General features: G+C 36.3%; 2 protein-coding genes across 2 annotated transcripts in view; one reads left to right on the plus strand and one right to left on the minus strand.

Moving 5' to 3' along the window:
- The window catches only part of LOC121423665 (cyclin-G-associated kinase-like), a 34919-nt gene extending 11858 nt beyond the window's left edge, over nucleotides 1-23061 (plus strand). Inside the window, exons 8-22 of the mRNA XM_041619090.1 lie at nucleotides 39-212; nucleotides 1135-1252; nucleotides 2586-2784; nucleotides 4123-4245; nucleotides 5034-5167; nucleotides 5720-5836; nucleotides 11510-11590; nucleotides 12275-12392; nucleotides 13257-13336; nucleotides 14632-14822; nucleotides 16431-17518; nucleotides 17988-18429; nucleotides 19788-19945; nucleotides 21765-21893; nucleotides 22822-23061. Of these exons, the coding sequence (XP_041475024.1) occupies nucleotides 39-212; nucleotides 1135-1252; nucleotides 2586-2784; nucleotides 4123-4245; nucleotides 5034-5167; nucleotides 5720-5836; nucleotides 11510-11590; nucleotides 12275-12392; nucleotides 13257-13336; nucleotides 14632-14822; nucleotides 16431-17518; nucleotides 17988-18429; nucleotides 19788-19945; nucleotides 21765-21893; nucleotides 22822-22971 (3302 nt within the window). The 3' untranslated portion in view covers nucleotides 22972-23061. The remainder of the gene's footprint in view (nucleotides 1-38; nucleotides 213-1134; nucleotides 1253-2585; nucleotides 2785-4122; nucleotides 4246-5033; nucleotides 5168-5719; nucleotides 5837-11509; nucleotides 11591-12274; nucleotides 12393-13256; nucleotides 13337-14631; nucleotides 14823-16430; nucleotides 17519-17987; nucleotides 18430-19787; nucleotides 19946-21764; nucleotides 21894-22821) is intronic.
- Nucleotides 6860-9274, minus strand: LOC121423667. The gene is made up of 2 exons (XM_041619091.1): nucleotides 8201-9274; nucleotides 6860-8076 (listed from the first exon to the last, which is right to left on the minus strand). The coding sequence occupies exons 1-2, from the start codon at nucleotides 8206-8208 to the stop codon at nucleotides 7116-7118; spliced, it is 969 nt and encodes a 322-aa protein (XP_041475025.1). The 5' UTR covers nucleotides 8209-9274; the 3' UTR covers nucleotides 6860-7115.
- Nucleotides 23062-25686: the final 2625 nt, after the last annotated feature.

The raw sequence follows: 25686 nt of genomic DNA on the forward strand, positions 1-25686 counted from the left end.
TTATTTGTTATTATTTGTGTTTGTGTGTTTTCGCGCAGGTGCAATGTTACAAGTGGATCCACGCAGCAGACCTCCTGTGGAGGTTATCATTGCTCAACTTCAGGAAATTGCAGCTGCTCGAGAGGTGACGTTGAAAGGCCCTTTGAGTTTGCTTGAGACCAGTCCAGTCCAAACCACTGCCAGTCCTGCTAAGAAACCACCAGAAAAAGAAGGTAAACTTTACTCAGATATAACTCTCTCTGTGAATGTGATGTTCTTGACTGTAAGCATAGGGTTGAAACTTTTTTTTCCAGTTTTTTGGTAGTTTGAATGGATGAGTTTTAGGTTTTCCAAGCAACACAAGCAGTCAAATGATTTATGTTCATTGTATGACTTGTACATGGCCAGTTGCAGAGAGGACCACTTTCAAACACAATAAAGAAAAAAGAATCAATGGCAGAACATTTAGAAAATCAGTATTCTCTATACAGCAAAATAATGAAATATACTTTAAAAGCTTAATTGCTTGTTGAACACAACACAGTAGTGCTTGGAATGAAAGAAATAGCTAAAAAAAACAGCAATTGCCCCATTGTTGTGAAAAATACCTCCTCAAAATGAAAAATTATTTCTACCTTTGTTATAGGGTATTCCAAGCTCTCTTGTTCGAGAACACATGTCCACCTTTAAGCGATGTCTTTTTGTAATGTTTCCAGCTATCAGGGTGCTACATAAGCACTTGTCCGATTGCCCGGGGCAAATAAAAGTTTATAGTCTGGCAAGTGTTTTGAGTAAAGACCAAAACTGCTTGCCCGAATTGGGCAAGCAAAATTCTCACAGTAGAATCACCAAAATTAGGGTTGATATGATATAACGACCCTAAATTTGGTCATGGCGGGCAAGATAAAATCACTTTGTAAAAAGAAATGCAAGAACAAGGTACATCAGTTTGTGTCAAAAGAGAAAAAAAGGTCAATGGTTTCTAAAACCATAATATTTTCTTTTGAAGAAGTAAAACTTTTTTTCAAAGATTTTTTCGGGCAAGTATATTCCAACTATTGATAAATTTACTTGGCCAACAGGGCAAGTGCATCTAAAAATTTATGTAGCACCCTGCAGTTATTGTTATTTTATCTCTCTCTCACATTCATCCAGCTGTTCCTGAATCTTCCGACTCAGGGGGAAACTTTCTAGGGATGATGAAAGGAGCTGGAGGGAATCTTCTTCGGAACCTCAAAGACACCTCCAATAGGGTTGCACAGACAGTAGCAAGGTACAGTATACAAATGGCAGGGGTCTAATTCAGGCCAGCTTCGAGGCCAAATTTGCCGGTCTTGGCCTTGGGGCTGGTGGACTTGTACAACGTCTTTGTGAGAATATTTTCTGCAGCAGCAGCATCGTGACTCGAAACTCCCAGCATTGACTACAATCCTGGCTAATGGTGTTCCAATAAGAATGAATTTTGTAAGAAGAGGTTACTTGCCCCTAAAATCATTTAAATTTCATTGAGGCATAGTCGCTTGTTGACATGCTCTATGGATATTTTCCCAGCTCATATAATCAGTTTCATAAAATATAAAATACATTAGAAATTTGAATTTTCATTTTGCTTGTATGTAAAGAATGATTAATATTTACCTATTCTAAATATTTATGCCCTGTCATCAGGAATTCTAATTTACTAGCAACAGCCTGGTTTCTGATTCTGCCAATATTACACTTGATACTAGTAAGTGACTCCCAGGCCATCAAATTTAGCCTGCCTTCTTGCTGTAATACAAGAGTATCTACATGCAAAGGTAGATAATCATGTGTTTTCATTGGGAATTTGACGTCATTCAGATATTAATCACCCAGTGTAGAACAATATTTATGGCCAGCAGATGTTATGTACAGTACCACTTTAAACATCATATGGGGCCCGTTGCAGAAAGAGTTGCAATCAATCACAACTCTAAAAATCTTGCGCAACTTGATTTTCATAAACAGCGCGCATTTGGGACTTGCGATTGATTTTTTGGCTTGCGTTTAAACGCAACTCTTTCTGCAATGGGCCCCAGTTCTCTATTCCCTGTCCTAACAGTTGCCTTAGGCTGAGCAGGCTTGGCTGAAGAATATCTTGAGTGTCACGCAGGCCCCATCTTACAAAGAGTTACGATTGATCCGATCAATCATAACTCAATGGAAATCTATCAGTGTCATAATTTTTTCTACAGGAAATTTGCAAAATGTCCTTTGTAAATATGGGGGAGCATACTGAATTGTCGAGAAAACAATGAATGTATGAATATACATCAAAGCTAGAAAACATTTTGAACAAACATGCATTTTCGATGTTAACTTTGCTGGCTTTCCGTAGTTGTGATTAATTGAATCAATCGTTACTCTTTGTAAGACGGGGCCCAGGTTCACCTTCCCCAAGATGTCTCTGTTACAGGCATTTCCAATGATTGTAACGAAAGTCTGGCATCGGAATAATTATCAGCTCCCTCTGAAAGTTGACACCTATCTGACTCTGATCGAAAATTCCAGTTTCACCACAGTGTAATAATGTTTTTGTTGCTATCAAGAATTTCAAGGTCAATTTGTCTGCCTTTCTCATGTAGTTACACCAAGTCCGAGTTGGATATATCCTACATCACCAGTAGGATCATCGTCATGTCGTTTCCTGCCGAGGGCTTAGAGTCCACTTACAAGAATGGTATTGATGATGTCCGAAGCTTCCTAGATACCAGGCATGCTGGCCGTTACCATGTCTTTAATCTCTCACAAAGGACGTATCGACCTATCAAGTTTGAAAATCGAGTAAGTGCGGAGAAACCAATCCCACATGAATTCCTTGATGCAGGAAAAAAACTTTGATAGGAAAGGGTATACATGTATGTTGATCATTCCCTTCTTCAGTATATCGTTTTTGGAAGATATTTTTTTCCAAAGTCCAGATGACAAAAAATAGTATTATTAAAGGGGAATCCAACCCAAATAAAAACTTGTTCTTAGGGGAATAAGAAAAATCAGACAAGTTGATAGGTGAAAGTTTGAACACTATCTGACAAATAAGAAAGTTAAAATTTTTTAAAAGTTGTGAATATTGGTAATCCCTAGATCCATGGAGACTGCAAATTGGCCACATACGTGATGTCACAGTGATGTAAGGCAAGGACTACTCTTCCATGTACTCCAATACATAAAATGGCCAATATGTCATTTTTTCAAATGTTTTACTTCAAATTTTATTTTTCTTTCATGAGGACATAAAACAATATACTACCAGGGTTATATTTAGATTACTGCCCCAGGGAAATGGGCAGTTAGGAGAAAACCACAAATCCCTGATAATTAAGTACATGGCCTATGGGAAAGTTGTCCTTGCCTCTTGTCATAATTTACTTACCCAGTTGCCAATTTGAAATCTACATAATCATAGGGATTTCAATTTTAAAGCAGCCATAACTTTCTCATTGCTGGTCCGATTTCTTTCAAACTTTCACCATTCTGTTTTATCTATTTTTCTCCTTTCCAACACTACATTTTATGACCAAGGCTGGATTCCCCTTTAATGTCTTATTTGATTGTCCGCATTGCTGAATGAACTATAACTTACATCAGGGGCCTGTAATGTAAAATTTAGTCATTATCATGGGGCTGATATCTTTCATTCATCATACACAAAAAAATAATGCAATCAATTGTATAAATCAACTTATCAATCTCTAAGCTTCATGTTACAGGGCACAGTTCATGAATGTTATTGTTTGATTGTGTATATTTCTTATTTGATAGGAGTGGGCCGACATTCAGATACATGTTCATCATTCACAGCACTGACCCACTCCTTGTACTGCAATTTTTATATTACAGCTTTTGAGTCACAGAGCATTCAAAAAGAAATTTCCTTTTTTAAAATGTATATTAAAATGTTTTAATGCTTGCCAAATCATTCCTGGGTTCTGTAACACAAACGTTAGCGATTAATCGTACGCTTGATTTTCACGATTGATTGTACATTGTAGTCAATGGAATCAATCGTTGAAATATGTTCTACGATCATTGCTATGGTTTGTGTTACGGGCCCCTGGACTTTCCCCTATATTTTTATCCAACTGCCTGATTATTTTTCACTTTTTTTGGTATTATGTATAGGTTTCGGATTGTGGATTCCCTGCCAAGAGACCACCAAACCTAGTTCTCCTCTATCATGTGTGTAGGAATATGTATCTTTGGATGCAAAGGGATCCCAAGAATGTGTGTGTTGTACATTGTATGGTAAGTAGTGCATCTGTGCTTATTTGTAATTGGCAGGATACAGATCAGGGCCCAGTCTTACAAAGAGTTACGATTGATCCGATAAAGGTAACTCTATGGAAATCCATCAGTGTCATAATTTTTTATACAGGAAATTTGCAAAATGTCCTTTGTAAACAAAGAACACACCAAATCGTCAAGAAATCAATGAATTTATGGATATAGATTCATATCTACAAAATCTTTTGAACAAACATGCATTTTATATGTTGACTGTGCTGGGGCCCGTTGCAGAAAGAGTTGCAATCAATTGCAACTTTAAAAATGTAGGCGCAACTTGATTTTCAACCAATCAACAGAGCGCATTTCGGACTTGGGATTGATTTTTTGGTTTGCGTTTCATAAACGCAACTCTTTCTGCTACGGGCCTCTGGCTTTCCATACTTACGATTGATCGGATCATTCGCAACTCTTTGTAAGATGGGGTCCAGATCTTGTTTCCATTTATTAGACTGGTTGGTTATTGCATTGATGTTATTGTATTTGACAGGATATTGTATTTGATAAGATGAATTAATGTGATTGTATTTCACATGATGTGATTGTGTTTGAAAGGATACTTATATTTAACTTGATTGAATTGGTAGGAATTGTATTTGAACGAATAACCAGACCTCTTGAGATACAATAATCTATTCTTTCCTAACATTTCATTTCAATTTGATTGCATTGGTGTGATTGCATTCAAGTTGATCGAATAAATTTGATTGCATTTAGTTTGACTGAATCGTTATGACTGTATTTTCCAGGATGGCAAGGCCTCTTCAGCTACTATAGTCTCTTCCTTCCTTACATTCTGTCGTCTGTTCAGTACGGTAGATGTCAGTCTCTATATGTTCTCCGTCAAGCGAGGGCCTCCTGGCATCATACCGTCTCAGAAGAGGTAGGTTCTTATCATCATCAAGATTCAAAATTTGACAAACATCTGATAAATTTGGTTATTTTGATACCACTTTTTCTACCATGTCCATAATAGAGAAACAGGTTGATTATTTTCTTTAAAAACAATGAATTTCTATAATATGGTCTTATTTCTTTGACAAGTTTACTTCAATGAATTCCTGTCATCTCATATGGATTCCACTTTCAATATTTTCTAAATAGAGGGATGATATACTCCTTGCCAAATGAACCTATGTATTGATTCAATTATATGTTAATATGTATTGGTACTTGTGAGGGTTATTTAGGACATTGGGGGGGGGGGGTATACAATCTAACTTGCCTGTCGCCCTGTATGTTTTGTTGTTATTGTCTTGTTGATTTGTTTGGGAGGGAATGTGTAGTGTAGCTTTAACACTGTCTGCATTTATGATACATGTACTTTTAGTGGTATTTTTGCCCTTTCAGAAGACCCTCCCTTTCCCATGCCTTGCCCTATTTCATTTTCATTTTGCCACTTCTCTAACACCATACACCATGTATCTTTGCTTAGGTACATGGAGTATATCTGTGGTATGCTGTCTCCTACTGCCCCTATCAAACCCCATCAGAGGGTACTCCTTATTAGAAGCCTAAGGCTCACTCCAGTACCACTCTATAACAAGATGAGGTGAGTATCAATTTCCTCTCTACATAATTCTACTCCAAAGGTGGTAAAACAAGAAATGATGACAAGAGGGAAAATGCGTATGGTGGGAAAAACTGAATGAGCAGTTTGTTATGGATATTATATTCAACTGGAGATGATCACCTACATTAAAATGATTTGGTAGATATATAAAAGTTATTAGTTTTAAGAAATTTTACCAATATGGTATCAAACAAATGATCAGACCTTGTGCTTCAATCAAATTGTTGTAAATTAAGAGGGCTTGAATGTACCCAAAAGTTCATTTTTGAGGGGGGGGGTAATTTATGCCACCTGTTGTCTCTTTTGCGCAGAACATTCATATTTTGGCTCATTGTTTTGATGTAAGGTTATTGGAACATTTACCAGAGGCAATGTGTTTGTAATTGAAATTAAGTGATAATTATATGCAACAAATGTGTAGTGTTTTTTTTTTACGCCCATCCTACGTGACGTACATGTATTATGGTATCACGCTCGGTGTCTGTCCATCTGTTAACTTTTCCTTGTAAATGCGATATTAAACTTCAGTTTAATTTAAGCTTGGCTCATATACTGTAAAAGCTGTTATTTTCGCGAATCGCTGGGGTCCCGACATTTTCGCAGGTTGTTAAATTCGCGATCGGAAGATGTACGAAACATTTCCACAGCATTTCAAAGAAGCAAATCTAGTGCAATTCATGTGCAAATCTATACTCCTTACAGTCACTATGCTTATATGTCTTTTCTACATAAATATGTCCCTGTATAAACAGTTACAAATTGTGGAAAAAGGTGGCTTAAATTTCACTTTTTTAACCTTTAGATCTGAAAATTCATCATGCCACAGGATCTAGAGGACTAAGCAATCTTTAGAATTTGTGTTTTGTTCGATTCATTTTTCAAAAAGTTGGTAAAAGTGCAAAATTGTGGAATTTTGTGAACAGAATCTTTACCTCAAATAATGTGGTCATGTGACTTATGAATATTAATGAGTATGCAAATAGCTACCAATACGTTTTCAATTCAATTCAAGTTTATTCAACCATAAAAATGTGTATATACAAATCATACATAATTATGCAAACAAAATATGGCTAGGACCATAAAAAAGCAAACTGCTTGTAGATAATGGCCCCAAAACAATATCATTGACATAATTTAAAATCAGAAACAGAAAACTAAGAAAACACAAATTTTATCAGCAAATATATAAATGTATAAACATACACACATACACGCAGCAACACACACACGCACACACACACAAACCCTGGTGATTTTATAGATTTTCCATTAAGTAGGCCCTACACATTTTTTTGAAACAGGATACAGTTGAACAATCTTTTAGTGAAGTTGGGAGTTGATTCCATTTTTTTATACCGACTAAAGCTAGTGAATTTAAAGAAGAAGAAAGTCTCACTTTCGGAACATGGAAATTATCTTTTTGTCTAGTAGCATAAGAATGAACATTTAAATTGAGTGAAAACATATTGCAATACTTCAATGGAAAAATATGATTTTTAACTGAGTACATAAAGATTAGAGTATTTAAAGTAATTAGTTCATGGAGAGGTAAAATATTCATCTTTTTGAAAAGGGGTTTACTAGCACTTTGCATATGGGACTTAGTAATTAACCGGATTGATTTTTTCTGTAGGATATATGGTTTTAGAAGGCGTGATTTGTATGTATTACCCCAAATACAATTACAATAATTCAGATGTGGCAAGATAAGGCTACTATAAAGGATATTTAAAATATTAGAAGGTAATATGAATTTCAATTTATATAAGATACCAACATATTTAGATAAAGATTTACAAATTTCTGATATGTGTATACTCCAATCCATGAGCTCATTAAAAGTAACTCCAAGAAACTTTATATTTTTTAATTTAGAAATTACAAGATTATCAATTATAATATGTGGTAGGTCATGGGGCACTCTCTTGTTCCTTGATCTAAATATAATATAGTTTGTTTTGGCTATATTCAGAGATAATTTATTTGCTTTGAACCATGTAGAGACTTTTGCTATTTCCCTGTTTACCGACAAGACAAGTGTTTTAATGTTACTGCTACTCATGAGTGCACAAATATCGTCGGCAAACGGAAAACTTGAGAAGAGAAGAAGATTTGATAATATCATTGACATATATAAGGAACAAGAGAGGGCCCAAGACAGATCCTTGAGGAACACCACAGTTGAGATGCTGTATTGAGGATCTGACACCATTGACCATCACATATTGACTTCTGTTAGATAGATAATCTTCAAACCATTTAAGGGCAAGACCTCTGACACCACAAGAGTCAAGTTTTTTTAGCAGTATGTGATGGTCAATGGTGTCAAATGCTTTTGACAAGTCCATAAAAAGTCCAATGCAAAAATTATCCTTTTCAAGTTCATTTTGAATATAAGTACATAAATTAGAGACAGCTAATGAAGTCGAGAATTTTTTCCTGAAACCAAATTGAGCATCAGTTAAAAATTATTCAACTGTAAAAATGTATATAAACGTTCATGAATTATTTTTTCAAGAATCTTTGCAAAAAGAGGGAGGATAGCAATTGGCCTATAATTAGTTAAATCATTTGCATTTCCTTTTTTGAAAACTGGTACTACCTTAGCAAATTTCAGATGATTAGGCACTATTCCTGTAGAAATTGATGTATTGAATATAAAACATAGTGGTTCAATGAAGTAATGTATAGATTTCTTTATAACTTTAGGGTCTAGACCATCGGGGCCGCTTGATTTTGAAGAATTTAAAGAACGGACAATCTTTAAAATTTCATTTGGAGAAGTAGGTCTGAAAAACAAAGAGTTTGGTGATTTGTTTCCGTTTAAGAATGAATCATATGACACACGCACAGGAGGAATTCTGTCAGCGATATTCTTACCAATATTCAAAAAATAAGAATTAAAATGTTCTACTATATCTTTTGATGAATTTAACTTTGAATCATTGCAATACATAACTGATGGTAACTTCTTAAAGCGTTTATTACCCAGTATATTATTTATGTTATTCCAAATCTTTTGTGTATTTCCTCTAATTTGATTAAAAAGTTTAGAATAATATTCAGATTTAGCACTGCGTAATAAGTTTATCAATTTATTTTTGTACTTAATGTAAATTTTCTTTTGCTTGTCAGAATATTTGTTTAGTAACTTTTTATACATTTTATTCTTATTTATTGATTTCATGAGGCCATTTGATAGCCAAGGTTTCTTAAAAGTGACTTTCGCTTTTGATTTTGACTTCAATTCTGGAAAACATATATTATAAATTGAGTAGAATATTGACATAAAAATATCGTAACAATTATTAGCATCATCAGTACTATATACATGACTCCAATCAACTTCACACAGTTTTCTATTGAATTTAATTATATTATCATCATTTATCTGTCTTTTCGGTAATTGCGACTGCCATTTATTAAAAATCCTAATGTGTTTCTTAACACAAAATATAGGTAAGTGGTCTGATATGTGAGCTATGAATAAACCAGAGTCAATATTATTATCTAGGGTATTACAAAAAATGTTATCTATTAATGTTGCACATGTTTTCGATATCCTCGTTGGTTTCGTTATCAATGGGTACAAGTTGTGAGAAAACATATTTTCCAAAAATAGATTTGTTTTATCATGAGTACTTGCATTCAATAGATTTATGTTGTAATCACCCAAAATGTAGACCTCTGAATTATTCTTATTTACAATATCTAAACAACTATCCAGATGATCCAGAAAAATGTCCATATTTGTGTTGGGGACTCTATACACACATCCGATCACAGTTGGTTTATAATTCTTACATCTTAATTCTAAAAACAGCATATCACATTCAGGTATGTTACAATTCAGATCTGATCGTATTATAAAATCATACCTTTCATCTATGTAAATGGCAACACCACCTCCTAATTTATGTTGTCTGTTTATATATACAAGATTATAACCATCTATATTATACATCTCAGTTTTTGTACTTGATTGAAACCAGGTCTCTGTCACACCAATGGCTGTAAATTTATGATTTATGCAAGCTAACATTGAACAAAATGCATCAAAATTCTGGCATAAACTCCTACAATTGACATGGAGTAGTGAAAAACTGTTATCATATTTTTTATATTTGGCACTGAATTCTTCGCAAAAAGTATATGAGCATTTCCTTGGTTCGATATCAAAAGGAGATTCAAAGTCAGCATTTAAATGCAAATTTTCATTTATACATGTAATATTATCATCAGTTTCACATAATAAAAATGGATTGATTTTCATATTTTCAAAGTGGTTATAATCAATATCAATATTCAAATGGAAAAAAGCATGCATATTCAATGTGTAATCATCATCACATTTGTAATGATTAAAAGGAAAAATGTCTAAACAAGTTCCGCATATCATATGTAACATATCTTGTGTAGGGTTTGCACATTTCATACATTCACCACAAATTGCACATGCCTCATACATTCAATTAGATATATAGCATCAACAACAACATAAATTGTGACAAAAGAGAAATTACAGAGTAATAAGTCACCGTAATTACATAAATGTCTAGAGAATACATTGAGTAAGTTAATTTAAAAATTTTATACGAACATGATATATAAGTATAGAGGGCATTCGTGATTTCCTTATGTCTCTTATCTATTATTCTATTATTACTATATTTATTTTTTGAATTTTGTGAATAGAGTCAATCAGACGACAATAAAATCAAATTATTTCATGGAAAATACATTTTAATATTACAGTGAGTGTATAAATATTGATAAAATAATGTTAGAAAATAGTTTAGGCTCTGATTTTGTTTGAGAAATTCAAAAAAGTGAAATTCTGGCTAACTTTTTGAATCACTAACTGTACTTTCTAAGCCTTATTTTTTATACATATAGAGTTGCATATCTGGATGTATGTAGAGGGGTATATAGAGGTGCACAACTGGGCGTTGTGGCACGCGCCTGTAATCCAAGCTGTGGGGAAGTAACAAATTGATGCAGAGGTTTGAGGTTCGAGCCCTGATCACGTCTTTCGGATGGTGTCATTAAAGGTCGGTGCCAGACATAAATAATCATACCTGATTGATACACGGCTGACAAAACTCAAATACACACACACACATTTTCCACTATGCAGGATGTTTTCAATAGCAAAGCTTTGTTGTTGGGGCTTTGGCACTGACTAAGAAATGTGTCAATATTTTCCCATGTTGTTAAATTCGCGGCTGATTGGCAATCCGTGACAATAAAACCCGGCGAAAAATAACAGCTTATACAGTAATAGGCCTGTATACAGTGTATGATACTAGCATGAGGTCAAAAGGTCAAGGTCACACTGACCTACCCATCTGAAGTCCTTGTAAATGTGATAACTTTATAACCTAGGCTCATATAATTTGGTTTGTATGATACTAGCATGGATCCTAGGAAGTGTGTTGTGTTTTAGGTCAAAAGGTCAAGTCGCCACCTTTGACCACTAACTCTATTTTCCGCGTTGCAGGCGGGTGTATTATGTGCTTGCCCTAGTGACACTCTTGTTCGGTATGTATGCAGCCGTCTTACAATCATATAAGGAATTTAGAACAGACTTGCCTGAGCATTTATGTATCATTATTATACCATTGATTTAATATATTATTTTGTGTACAGGAGTGGTTGCCGTCCATTTTGTGAGGTGTTTCATGATGAGGAAAGGATTCTGTCCACATCACAAGAGTATGAGAGGATGAGGTAACATCAAGAAAATAATATGTTTTTGACTTCTTAAGGAATTTTCATTGGCTTAAAGTTTGACTGTCTTCATTCTTGTATCAGTTGAAATGTAAGGTTTTTAAAGAATGCAATAAAATTTTGCATCTGACATTAAACATTATTAACAGTGAATTTCCAATTTCTATGTTTACAACTCCCCCCCCCAAAAAAAAAATAATAATAATTAAATAAATAGGGAGAAAATATATATCTTCTTACTTTCAGTCCTCGAGTAGCTCTCAGTTTGAAATCTCTTGGATTACGTATTATTATTTTCATTACCAGTATTCAAAATTACTGTTATATATTTAATTGTTCAGTGAAATTACAATATAATAATATAAATTATGATGTAATGATATACAGATATCACTGGCATGGGGTGTTATTTATCTAGAGGTGTTGTGGCTCTGTGGGTGTGTCCCTGTACTTTGAACAAGGCCTGGGGTGCAAATCCCACTGCATAAAGGCATCTACATTGCCTGTCTCCACCTGGAGAAGTAAGTGGATTGATACATGGTAGGAAGAAATTCCATGAATAATTGAGTGGCTGATCAGGGTCCCTTTGCTAAAGCGGGAGGATTAGTATACAGTGCATTACATTGTGGTAAGGGCTATATAAATGATGCATATTTTTTGTATTATATGTATATTACTTTGCAGGGGTTTTGAGGTCGAGGATGCCAGTGCAATCATCGATCTAAATATCCCTGTGTGTGGTGATGTTATGATTGTGGTGTATCATGCCCGGTCAACCTTTGGTGGAAAAGTACAAGGAAAGGTTTGTACTCAACATTTTACTTACAGCACTGTATTTGGTAGGAACTTGTTGTCACATGTCTTGTTTATTGATGAAAGTTTAGCTTTTGATATAATACAAACTTAGCACTGGTCTTTATGTCTTTGTAATGTTACAAAAGACTTTGTAACAAGTCTTTTTGTCTTTGTAACATTATAATGTAATCAATGAACCCTCTTTTTCTTTGTTGCTCATGTGGGATGAGATACTTGTCAGGAAATATTTCCTTTCTACGTTGCATGTTCTGGAAGAAAATATCAAAGGAATTGTAGAATCGCTGATGCACAGTATCACTCCAATCCAATTTGGAATGTGTCTTTGTCTAGTAACGCATACTATCAGGGCCCTAAAACCTAGAGATTGATTGTTACGCTCATTTCTACAATTGATTGCATTTATTATTGTGTATGATTAGTGGTAAAACTAACCCCCAAGGTAAATCGCTAAGATTTATGTTATGGGCCCCAGATGTTTGAAACTGAATTTTGGCATCAAGAGTACAAGGAGTGTTGTCCTACATGACTATTAAACATAGTCATTTCTAACAATTGTGCTTTAGTGGAGGGAGTGTTTGCATTGAACTATAGAAATCATGTCAGGGATCCGTTTCATAAAGCTGTTTGTAAGTTACGAATGACTTTTTGCACGACTGATGACCCTTTCTTGTGCTATATGATATCCCTATGTAGCTGACTTATGCATAAGAACATGTTCCAGTCGTTCGTAAAGTTGTGCGTAACTTTACGATCAGCTTTATGAAATGCCAACCTGAACTTCTTTGCATTTGAATCATTTGTTTGATTATCTTTCTTGATTTCTTGATATCTTTGCTTTTTTTTATTTTAGGTGACTGGTCTGAAAATGTTCCAGTTTCAGTTCCATACTGGATTTATAGAACCAGGAACTCAAGAGATCGATTTCACTAGGTATGTCATTTTTTCTTCTGTATTTCAGTAAACATTTCACACTGTTGAATCTGAACTTGGGGCTCATAAAAAAAAGCTTAAGGATTGATCATGGAGCTAATGTTTAAATGAGATTGCATTGATTATGATTGTCAAAATCAGTCCTCCAATGATATTTTTAAAATTCATGTTTTGGGGACCATTAAATAAATTTTCACTAGGTGTACACCTACTTTTTCTATTTTCCTTTTTTGTATCATCCTAGATGATATAATCATATTTTGTCTGCAACCAGTTAGGCTCCTACTCATTTAGCCTAATCGCCACTAAGTCCATTTTCCATTTCATCTAATTACAATTTAGGGCATACATATTCGGTTATAATCCACTGGTCTAACGCCATATAGTCTGTATGATTTGATGAACCGCTTATGGACTAAATTCTCATTTGATGAACTATGAAAACTTTTCCAAAGTCAAGTGTTTCAGGACCACAGAAATCTGTTGGAATTAGTAGGAATTAAACAAGTTTAGAAGAGGTGTATATGAAACACATACTCTGGTAGAAATCATGCTGGCGTTTCATTAAGAGTAAAGTGTAAGAGTCATGCTTACATGCAGACACACTCATAATATGTAACATGCAATTAAGATGCAGTAGCGTTTGTCCTCTTAGCATGATCTGACCTTTGCAGTGATGCCTGCTGTACTGCATGCCACTGAGAATTTAAGTGTAAACATTTACATCTGAGTTACACTTGCGGCCACCGCGCACCTTACGACTGTTCGCGATCCGATTTTGGAACAAATCGTATTTTGCTTATTTTATGAAAATGTGAATGGAACATATCATTTTATTTGAGGTTAAAATCAATTGACAGAATACTAATATAACTGGTTTGAAAGATTGCAAGCCTTTATTTTGGAGAAAAGGCCAAATTAGTTTCAAATCTTAGCCAATCGTAAGACTGCTCTGGCATCATTAGGTATTAAATTAGCTCTTATTCTAAGAAGGATGATAGCATAGTCACAGATATGAACATAGGTATTCGTACCATGATTTTTTACATTACACAGTAAGAAATTCCAAGTCTCAATATTAGCATCAAATTCTATATTTTATTCTGAAATCGGGTCGCAGACCCATCGTAAGGTGTGCGGTCGCCTTTGGATATACTTATATTTGGGAAACACCCCTGGTATAACAAGAAAATTGGTTCAACTTGGGCAAGAACATGTATTTGACTTATGGAAGGTTGACTAATGCAGTTTAACTGTACTTATCTGATCCATGTCTGTCTTCTTTGTAATATCAGATATGAGCTAGACTTCTTTGAACAGGATAAGTTCGCTGAGCACTTCCATGCCAGTCTGGAGGTAGTGGTCTCAGAGAAAGATAGGCCATCCCAGAAACCGACTCCTTGGACCACCTTTGAGACCAAGAGACTTACCCCTAAGTATTGCTTCTCAGGCCAGGATGAGTGGGACAGTGTCAAGGCTCAGTTTGGTAAGCTTTTGAAACTATTGCTGTCTTGGACATTTCCATGAATGTGTTTGTCCAATCCCCTATACGTGCGACCTTCCTGAAATGATTTGACTCGTGTTTTGTAGTCTGTACGAAAAGCTGTAATCCTCTTAAATTTATAATGGCTGAAGTACCTCACAGAATGAACTTAGAATGGAGATGCATGGGGTTGATTTTGAATATAGTATTGCCTTCTTGCACTGAGGTTAGAAGATATAGATGAATAACTTATTGCAATCAGGGAATTACTTGTGAGGGCCCTTCCAATTCTTGTGAAGAAAAATCTCCCTCACTTCTTATTGCCATGATTATAAGATTTAGTCTGTGGTGAAGATATCAAATTAGATTGCTGAAAATTGTATGTAATATGTATGGGACTGTGATGCTGAGAACATTAAGATCAGTGTTGTTCTGGGTTTTTCACATCTCCCTATAGCAATATTCATTGCCTTCTGAAGACCATGATGCAATTAGTCAAACGTTATGGACAGATACGAGGCAAACATCCACCTAGTACCCAGACCGAGCCGGCTTAAGTTGTTTATCTTCTGGTAGACCTAGTCTACAAACGGATATATCAAATTTAGTGTCTGTTTTGGGCTCAAAAGTCAGATATATCAATTGCTTCCCCATTGTAAGCACGTATTACACCGTGTATTACCGCACATACGACACGAGCAACCGCAGAAAAGTGGCATTTTTTGGGCAATTTTTTATGCTAAATCCTTACAAAATCATTGCAAATCTTGAGTGAAATTATCGACTAAATATTCCTACACGTACTAGAAAGATGACGTCATTTTATAATATCACCTGACATTTAGAATCCATGTTTTTGAAGTCACATGGCTGTAGGCCGGTATTCCGACTATTGGGTGCATGTGCGTTCACTGGTAGGCCAGTATTCCAGCCTATCGGGTTCAAAGGGTTAAAGGGAAGATGTTTATAGTATTGTATTGTATTGTCATCTGTAAGTTTGTATGTCAAAGTTCATGTGTATCCCTATGTAGTCTCAGGAAAACGATCCACGACTTATCATTCTTAATCGATTGTATATCATTTCAAATTGATTTTAACCTTCATGGTCCTCTGCAAAGGACCTTGACATGATTTATCTTTCTTGCTCTAGGTTTTAGATATTCCTTGGTGTTTGCTTTTATTTCCACAGTTCACTTTGGACAAATTATTTTGCCATATTTTGAATTTTCTCCTTACTGGAAAATTCTCTTCAATAGAATAAAATGACCTAACCTTTCTTAGTGTCACCATAATATTTTTTTTTCTATAAAACACCATATCTCACCATTATTAGTATTATTAATGCATTGCTTACTTTTATTGTATTATGTTTGATAAGAATCTATTCAGTTTCTTTACTTAGTATTTCAGCTCAATATTTTGTAATTCTCCAAATATTTTTTTATTGACGAAGAAATACTGTATGTTTGATATTGAGTAGAGTAGACAACCTTTTGTAAAATGCTCCTCTCTTTATAGTCATTTATTTTGGAGCGTCATTTAATATTCTGTTTTAAAACACCAATGAATGTGACCTTGAATCCTGTCACTGTTCTTTTCTTCCCCATGTAGGTAAGATGGATGAGAAAGCCCAGCGAAGATTAGAGAAGGAGCGATCTGAGAAACAATCATCTGAGACTAAGCCCAGTGCTCCTCGGCAGGCATCCCCTCCTCCTCAACAGACCGCTCCCGAAGCTGTTCCTACAGGTGGCCAAACTGACAAGAAACCATTCTTTCAGACGTTGGATTGGCAACATGGTGGTTCTCAAAAGACAGAAGGACAAGTCAAGCTACCAACACAGGAAAATGAGACTTTGATCGACGATGATGATGAAAGCGATGATGACTTCAATACTTTCCAAGCTCAACGCATGAGTGAGATGACTACGAACAGTCAGCAAGGTCAGCAGAGCCAGTCTCAAGGAGGTAGTGATGCTAATTTCTTTCAGTCGGATCCAAACGAAGCATCCCAGAGTAGCACCACTCAGGAGAATTTGTTTGCAGATTTCTCGTCCGCAATATCGCAGTCGGAACAAACAACTGATCTCTTGAACATAGGTGGTGATAGCACACCTGCAGCCCAGCCAGCAGCAGAACCAGACCTCATGGCTCCACCTCCCAGAGACCCTACTAATTTTGATTTGCTAGTTGACACTACAGCTGAAATGAACATTGGGGCATCTCCAGCTCAGCAGAGCCAATCGCAGGATACTTTTGATCCATTCATTCAAGCTAAACCATCTCAACCCTCCGCGCCAAAACAAACCAAAGCACAGGATAAGCAGTTTGACAATAACACGTTTGATCCATTCGCTTCACATCAGAGAAGTCAGCAAGCAATCCCAAAAGCTGCACCTAAGCAGGAGAACCAACCAAGTAGAACAGAGGTAAAGGATGATTCGTTTGATCCGTTTGCATCGTTTGGTCAACCCTCGCCAAGTGCGTCTGGACCTAGCAGTCAGCCATCTCCTGCCAGTGCTAACAAACCTTTGTTTGATCCATTTGGGGCTCAGCCACGTTCAACTCCTTCACCTACACCCGCTTCCACAAGTAATCTAAGTGCTCCTCAGGGGGGCATGACAAGGCAGACTCATAGCAGTGACAACCTTCTTGGGGACTTTGGCAACTTTAGTCAGAATGGTGGTCCTACATTGAAACAGGTTTGTACCTTGCAGAGTGATCATTAATATTAAACAATTTGTAATTAATATTGTATCGTTCACTGCCCCCTCATCTTTCCAGGTTACGCTTTTAATTTATGCTTAGGAGTATAGTTCCCTGGAAGATTTTCCCATCTTTTTTCTATTATATGTAAAATTATACCCTTTTGGATCCCCAATATTCTTTAATCTTAAATCTGGAAAATAGTTTTAGCTTCATCAAACCGATTTCTTCAGAAGTGCATCTATGCATGAGTTAAAATATTAAGTCAAACAATCGCCAAAGTCAAAGAAAATGATCCAAACCAATTATTCAAAGCATGTATAATTTACCTCTCCTCGAATTTCGCCAAAGGCAAACTGATTTGTGTGGCCCCAAGATACTTGATTTAGACAGCGTCACCTGTATAATATGTAGTCCACCTGGAAGCTCTTCATCTCTTAATTTATTTTCTCTATCTTTCTGCAGAGCAACAGTGGACCAGACCTTATGTCTGGTTGGAACCAAGGTCCCAGATCCACTCCCATGCAGCCTGAACCTAACAGAACTCCCCAGCACTCTGGCCGTCCCTCCCAGTCAGCAAAGGTCGACCCCTTCGCCAGCTTTGGAAACTTCTCATCCCCTTCCCAGGGGAAGCCAATGGGTGGCGGTCAGGCGATGGGTGGCGGCCAAGCTATGGGAGGTGGCCAACCCAGTCCTCAGAAGCAGAGACAGAGCCCAGGTTTTGGCATGGGTAGGCAGCAACCGATGATGTCCTCACAGTCTCCATCTCACAGGCCAGCTCAGCCCCAGCCATCACCTCAGAAGACAGCCACACCACCCCCTCAGGCAGCCAAGCCTAACTACTATGCTGGTGGCTTCTCATCTAGTGTTATCGGAGGTAGAGAAGAGAGAGGGAAGAGAGCAGGGGGTAAGTTAAAGGCGACTGCACATCTTACGATTGGTCTGCGACTCAATTTTGGAACAAAACGTATTAGAATTTTATGCTAATATTGAGACTTGAAATATCTTACTGTGTAATGTTCGAAATCATTGCAGGAATACCTATGTTCAAATCTGTGACTATGCTATCATCCTTCTTAGAATAAAAGCAAATTTAATATCTAGTCGTAATGACGTCTTAGCAGTCGTACGACTGGCTGCGATTTGAAACTAATTTGGATTTTGCTGATGTGGTTTACGGTACACCATGTGGAGTGTTATAGAAACAGTGGATAGAAGAAGTGGATAGGCGAGAAAGTGGAGATTTGAGAATAGAGTATTCTTTCTTGAAAATAGTCCTGAAAAGGACTGTAAACCAGAAGGAATGTTGAGTGAGAACAGCTTGAGTAGTAGAGCTGATGAGGAGATGCTGGCTTGAGTCGGCGAGTAGAGATGATGAGTAGTAGGGAGACTCGACGTTTCGGACAGGTTGACTGTCCGTCTTCAGGAGTGAGTGTTCGCTCGGCGTGCGGCGGTACTTGTGGCGTGCGTGCGGACGTGGGGGAAAGCTCTAGGCCGGCGGTCACGGCGGGCTGACGTCGTAGGTGGCGCTCTGTGCGTGGGTCGGCAGTTTTGGCGGGAAACGAGTGGGCGTCGTATGCAGACGCGGTGATTAGACGGCGGAGTGAGTTACGGCGGCGTGTGTGTGTGTCGGCGATGTGGTAGGTACATCAATGGTGGCGTTCTGTGCGTGTTGGTCGGCGGACTTGTCGGGTAAGCTTCGGCGGGAGTGAGTGGGTGGCCTGGTGTACGGATGAGGTGTTGGGTCGTCGGCGGAGGTTGTAGCGAGGTGTCGGTGGCGGTGGTATGTGCATCGGCGGAGTCCCTGGTTGAGTTGGTGATGCAATCAGACTGCTGTGTTGGGTAGGAGGGCTCGGTGGAGTGACGGTGGACGGCTGGTTGTTTTTTGGAATTGTAATTTGGATTTTACTCCTAAATAAAGGCTTGCAATCGTTCAAAATGACTATACTAATATTCTTTCAATTAATATTAACCTCAAATAAACTGATCTGTTCCATTCACATTTTCAGAAAATGAGCAAATTGCGATTTGTTCCAAAATTGAATCGCGAACAGTGGTTAGGTGTGTGGTGGCCTTTAGTCCAGTTGAAGAAAATATAGGGTCATTTTTATGTGCTATGTATAGGAGTATTTTGTTTCAACAGATCAAATAGTTTCGAAGACAGCAGTATATTGAATGAAGAAACAAAATGTGGTACCATTGGCAGTTATGTATAGTACAGGAATACCAAAATACTCTTAACATTTTGAACTTTATTTTGTGCAGGCTTCATGACAAGTAAAGCAGCGAAAGAAGCCGATTTTGGTGACCTGCTCTCAAACCAGCAGAAGTTCCAGGCCTCTGCCAAGAAGAATGAACCAAAGACTATCAATGATATGAAGAGAAAAGAATTAGAAGCTACCACTGATCCTAATGTTCTCAAGGTAATAAAAGCAGTCATGGTCTGCTATAGCAATGACCTGTACAGAAAGACTACATGTACATTTTGGGTTTTCCTTGAATAACTTTTCCAATTGAAAATGAACAAATATGTGGACAGTTAAAGGGATGGTCTGGGCTGAAAATATTTATTAATACATACAGTAAAATTCACTGAGCAAAATGCCGAAAATTTCATCAAAATAGGATAACAAATAATAAAGTTATTTAAGTTTAAATTTTAGCAATATTTTTGTGAAAACAGTCGTCATGAATATTTATTACGTGGGCAATTTGCTCAGTGAATTCTACTCTATTTATTAAGTTATAAATACTTTCAGCCTCGACCATCCCTTTAATAAATTGCTCTTTATGACATAAGTGGGCAACCTTCTTTTCCCTTTGAAAGAATTTTTTACAGGAATTGGGAAGACTGTATTTGGACAATATGATTTTGTCACCATTGCTGTAATTCTACATGCTGAGCATATGGAAATACAGTGTTTCAATAGCTAATTGACAATATCCCATCACAGGTTTCACTTCACCATTCATTCTTATGTTTAACTCTGGATTATTTATTTTTGTTCAGAATTAGGCCCCATAATGAAAGGGTAGCAATGATATTAGGACTCACATAGCACTTATCACTAATGCTACATCTAAAGGCTCTACATGCTCTACAATAATACAACTTACCAGTAGTTATTACCCTGGCTTCAGCAGAGCTACTGTTACATGCTTCTGCATTACATTATGAGGTAGTTGGACCTTAGTCCCCCCCCCCCCCAAATTACTTAAAGGGGAAGGAAGCCTTTGGAACAAGTAGGCAAGTAGGACAAATAATGAGAAAGTTATGAGCATTTGAATATTGCAATCACTAATGCTATGGAGATCCTCAATGTGACAAGGATGTATGATGTCACATGTGAATAACTTTCCCTTTGATGGACTATGAAATACCCTCAAAATGTCTCTTTTTGTTTTTTTCTTATGGTGATATAAACTCTTTATCCATGATGTATTCTTTAAAAATCTGTATTACATGCCCTCCTATAGAAAGAACACATGATCTACTGATATATGTGATAAAAGAGGCAGATTAAGTGAAATATGTACTAAACTAATATGGAGAGTTGTTCACAAGTGACATCACACATCTTTGTCGCATTGCCAACTGGAGGATCTCCATAGCATTAGTGATTGCACTATTCAAATGCTCATAACTTTCTCATTATTTGTCTGATTTTTATCAACTTTCATCTGTTTCTTTGATTTTTCTGTTTTCACACAAGCTATCTTGTTCCAGAGGTTTAATTCTCCTTTAAAGAGAAATGCCAGTAGTTGCAGTAAACACTGATTTCATGAGATAGAGATAGTCTGTAAAACAAGGCTTAATTGTCAGTATACAATGTATCATCAAGGATCTAGATCTGGTGCAGTTTTTTTTTTTTACATAAAACTGAACTTTGTGAAATCTTGAAATCTACGCTGAAAAATGTTCACACTGAAGATCACCAACACGGATATGCGCCCATGGGACAGTGTATAATCATTGCTTTGAATGTCGGGCCTGACGCTTGACCCGAATCCTGTGCTTATTTGCTGATTCTCAGCAATTACACCATTTCTTCCAGAATCCTTTGGCACATATGTTTTATTTATACAAACAGACTCTTTGGTGGTCATGCATTAGATTCTGTATGAACTCATTTTGATATCATTACCACAACTGGCATTTACCTTTAAGCAAGCTGTACAAAATCTGATGATTGTGTCCTAGCAACCTTTTGAACTATTACTACCTGGCATTGTTTACCACAGGTTAGAGACTGGACCAAAGGGAAGGAGAACAACATTAGAGCTTTGATCTGTTCATTACATCAAGTATTATGGGATGGCGAAGAGAGATGGAAACCTGTCGGCATGCATCAACTCGTTGAGCACAATCAGGTAAATACAGAGCTTCAATAATTGTTATCTTTTAACAATTTTGTATTAGTAATAATTCTGATGTTAAATGTTATTGAACTCACCAAAGTTACTCTTTTATCTATTATGTATATATTGTTATTTTTATGTTAACAGGACCAGGCTGAACAGCAGTTAATCTGAGTGTTATCCTGTATAAAGATATTTTAATAAATAAATAAAAAAACATTGTTACAGCAGTGGTGATGAATGGGTTTAGAAATGAGATTAAATGAATGAGATTAAAATATTTCATGATTTTTTTTCTTTTCGGGGGGGGGGGGGGGGGGTGCTGGTTCTTTTGTATGTTTCCCGGTCCTAAAGTTCATATTCCAGCAAGTGTCACTGTCCTTTGTTTAATCAACCATGTCATCAGAGATCTAAAGAATGCAGGAATGTGTGAGAGTTCAGATATTTAGCTGATTTCAGATTTTTTTGTTTTGATTTTCAGCTTATTTTTGGCTTTCCTCTGTACAAAAAGTGTGGAAGCTCTTTCTATTTTGTACTTTCTCAACACTCTTCAGCTTTTTTTCAGATCTTTTTATTTGTGACCACTCAAACTCCCTGAGAATGGTGTACTTGTAGATGATTTTGAGTTCTGTCTTTGTAAAGGATGCATAGAACCATTGTTTGGTGGATATGAGATTGATAACTTTCAAAATGAAAAACTTTTATTTGATATCATAAAGAAAGATAGAATTGAGCTGGCCAGTATCGCAAGATTGTGTATTTCTAATCATAAAATTCTAAAATTCTGTTATCAAAATTCGTTGAGACTTTTCAGAGACCTTCATTCTATTCTTATTCAAACAAACTCATTTTTTATGTCATCTATTTTCACAATATTACTTCAGATCACTGGAATCTTGTATATTAGATTGTGAATGATCTTCCTTTATTTTTTTTGTAGGTTAAGAAATGGTATAGGAAAGCAGTGCTCTCTGCACATCCTGATAAACAGACAGGAACACCTTATGAGGAGCTTGCCAAACTGATCTTCATGGAACTCAATGATGCCTGGTCAGCATTTGAAGAATCCGGGTCACAGGCACTCTTCTGAGACACCACCTGAGGAGTTTCATAAAGTGATTTTCACAAACATTTGTTATAAGCTACTGGAATTCCTTCAATCTGATTGGCTAACGGCAAATTAGACGGTGAAAATCACCGACAAAAACTGTTTATGAAATGCTCCCAGGGTCACAGCCACTGTATTGAGACACTACCTGGGCTCCGTAGCACAAAGATTAGCAATCAGATGCTTAATGAACTGACCAATCAAGATTAATGTTACATGCATGTTTTTTTTTTTCAAAATACTGAACAGGAACCAATCAGAAATGTTCTTTCATATTTGCTTTTCATCACGAAGCTTTGTATTACGGGGCTCTGAGGAGTGTTTCATGAAGCAAATAGAAATTGATTTTCACTGACATTTGTCGCAGTCTATATAAGATATAAGGTACTGGAAATCATTGAATATGATTGGCTCAGAGCAAATTAGTCAGTGAAACCCACCCCTGTATGTAACATAGCTGAAGGGAGCTACCATTTGGTTTAATGGCTGGTCTGTGGAAGTTTGAAAGACTTTGAATGGGATAAAGAGAATCAACATTTGTTGATGCTTCTGTTCTGTGCAAAACCCAGTTCACCGATAGCGCAATTGAATCAAATTATGGAGACTTTCGTGAAATCTCATTTTCATTGTGTCGCACGAATCTCAGCAGCGGTTTCTTGTATCAATGAATTGAAGTCCCTTTGAACTTAGATCTTGGAATGAGTAGTCTTTTGGGGTGGTTTACTTTCTACTATGATCATCTTTTGGGTGACATAGAATCAATTGACCATGAATTGCAATAGTCTCCAGCTTCAAACTGCCAGAATGATGGGAATCAGGGAAGGTAATTCCCATGAATTAGGAAGGTTATAAGGTCCTGGGTGGTGTTTCATAAAACTGCTCGTAAAGTTACGCACAACTTTACGAACAACTGGAACATGTTCTTATACATAAATCAGCTACATAGGGATATATCATGTAGCACAAGAAAGGGTCACCAGACGTGCGTAAAGTCATTCGTAACCTACCAACAGCTTTATGAAACGGGCCCCAGGTTGTCTATGTCAATTAGGGTTTCAATAATGTGTGTGAATATTCCTTTTCAAACTACTCTATAATGTAGCCTCTTGTAACACTAGTACCTACCTATCAAATAACAAAGAGAATCTTACGTTGAAAATCATGACAATAGTTACTCCCACGTCGTTATCCCACAATCTTTGAGGCTAATTTATATGACCCGACATGGAATGATCATTATACCATAACATAAGACATTTCCAAAGTTATTCAAGCTGACATTATTTTATATATGTTTGTATCATTTGAATTATCTTTTGCAAAAATTGAAATGGAAAAAAGGTATCTGGTTATGATCTACTTGGTTTTATCTAATTCTAGCAAGTTTGTAGGTTATCCTGGTTTTGTTGGGAGTCTGTACTCAACAGCAACTTGAAAAAATCTGGCGAGTTATGGTGAGCCAAAAAGTGACAAAGCTTTTTTCTAATAACTTCTTGTGCTTATGGGTTACCTGATCTTGATGTGTGCTAAGTCTAAGAGACTCAGCAAAACAGGTTAACACATTTTAACTAAGCTTCTTCAGACAAAATTTTTACCCTGGCCAGGAAGGTCTGAGCATTGCTAAGTTCTGCATAGGCATTAAGATGAGTTTAAAAGGTTTCGCTATTTGCCACGTTGTAGTTTACTAATTATACAGTGTTAAACTTTAATTATTTTGTTATTTATTGTTTTGTCAATTTCCTATTTATTGAATCGTTTTATATTCTAATATATTTTATTGTTTTTATAACTGCATATACTCCAAAATTCAATGTTAATCAACTTTAATGAGAGAATCCAGATCCAATGAATTTAGATGTAAAATTATCCTCCCCCTCTCCTTCAGTTGGTCTGGATAGGGACAAAATAGTAATATATTAAACACCAAATCATAGTGGCCCAAGAAGATTATAAATTCTGCTTATTTTGTGTGATTAATTATGCTCCTTGATAAATATTGATTGTTAAAAAACCCCACTTGATTCATGTAGTTCTTGCAAATTAGGGCAATGCAATCACAGACCTGCCAACCTATGGGAATGAAAAATTGTATTCTGTGATAAAAAACTGTATTTTCCCCCAAAAAGTGCACTCGCTCATCGCGGCGCTCAAGCTGCATGCAAGCTAAAATGTGCATTGCTCTTGCAGAAAAAAAACAACATTGAAACATGTGTATATCTCACCCTGGTTTTAACAAAATGATTGAAAAAAAACAAGTTACCTAAAATTACATTGATCTAATAACCATATTTGTGTCAGTTTTATGAAATAGAGACATATAGAGATGATTTTTCTCGATTAATTACAATTTGGCGATTATTAGACTTATAATTTTTAAAAGAAAAACGTACTGCCGTATTTTGGTTGCAAAAAGGTACTAAATACGCCAAAAATGTAATGGTTAGCAGGTCTGCAATTGACAAGCAATCAATTGTCAGTCAAATCAATCATAATTCCTGTAGTCAATTGATTGTTACCTTTCATCTGAAAGTTTGTATAATTTGCTAGATAGTTGAAATTTATCTATTGATTGTAGCTGTGTAGCCAAACTTGGTATCATTTACAAATAGGTTTCTTGCAATCCCACAACATCCAGATTTCATATTTTACTCGTGTACTCTGTTAGTTAGTGGTTTGTGAAGGAGTTGTATTTTGTTG

The sequence above is a fragment of the Lytechinus variegatus genome, chromosome 11 (assembly GCF_018143015.1).
Source record: "Lytechinus variegatus isolate NC3 chromosome 11, Lvar_3.0, whole genome shotgun sequence".
Classification (NCBI taxonomy): Eukaryota; Metazoa; Echinodermata; class Echinoidea; order Temnopleuroida; family Toxopneustidae; genus Lytechinus; species Lytechinus variegatus.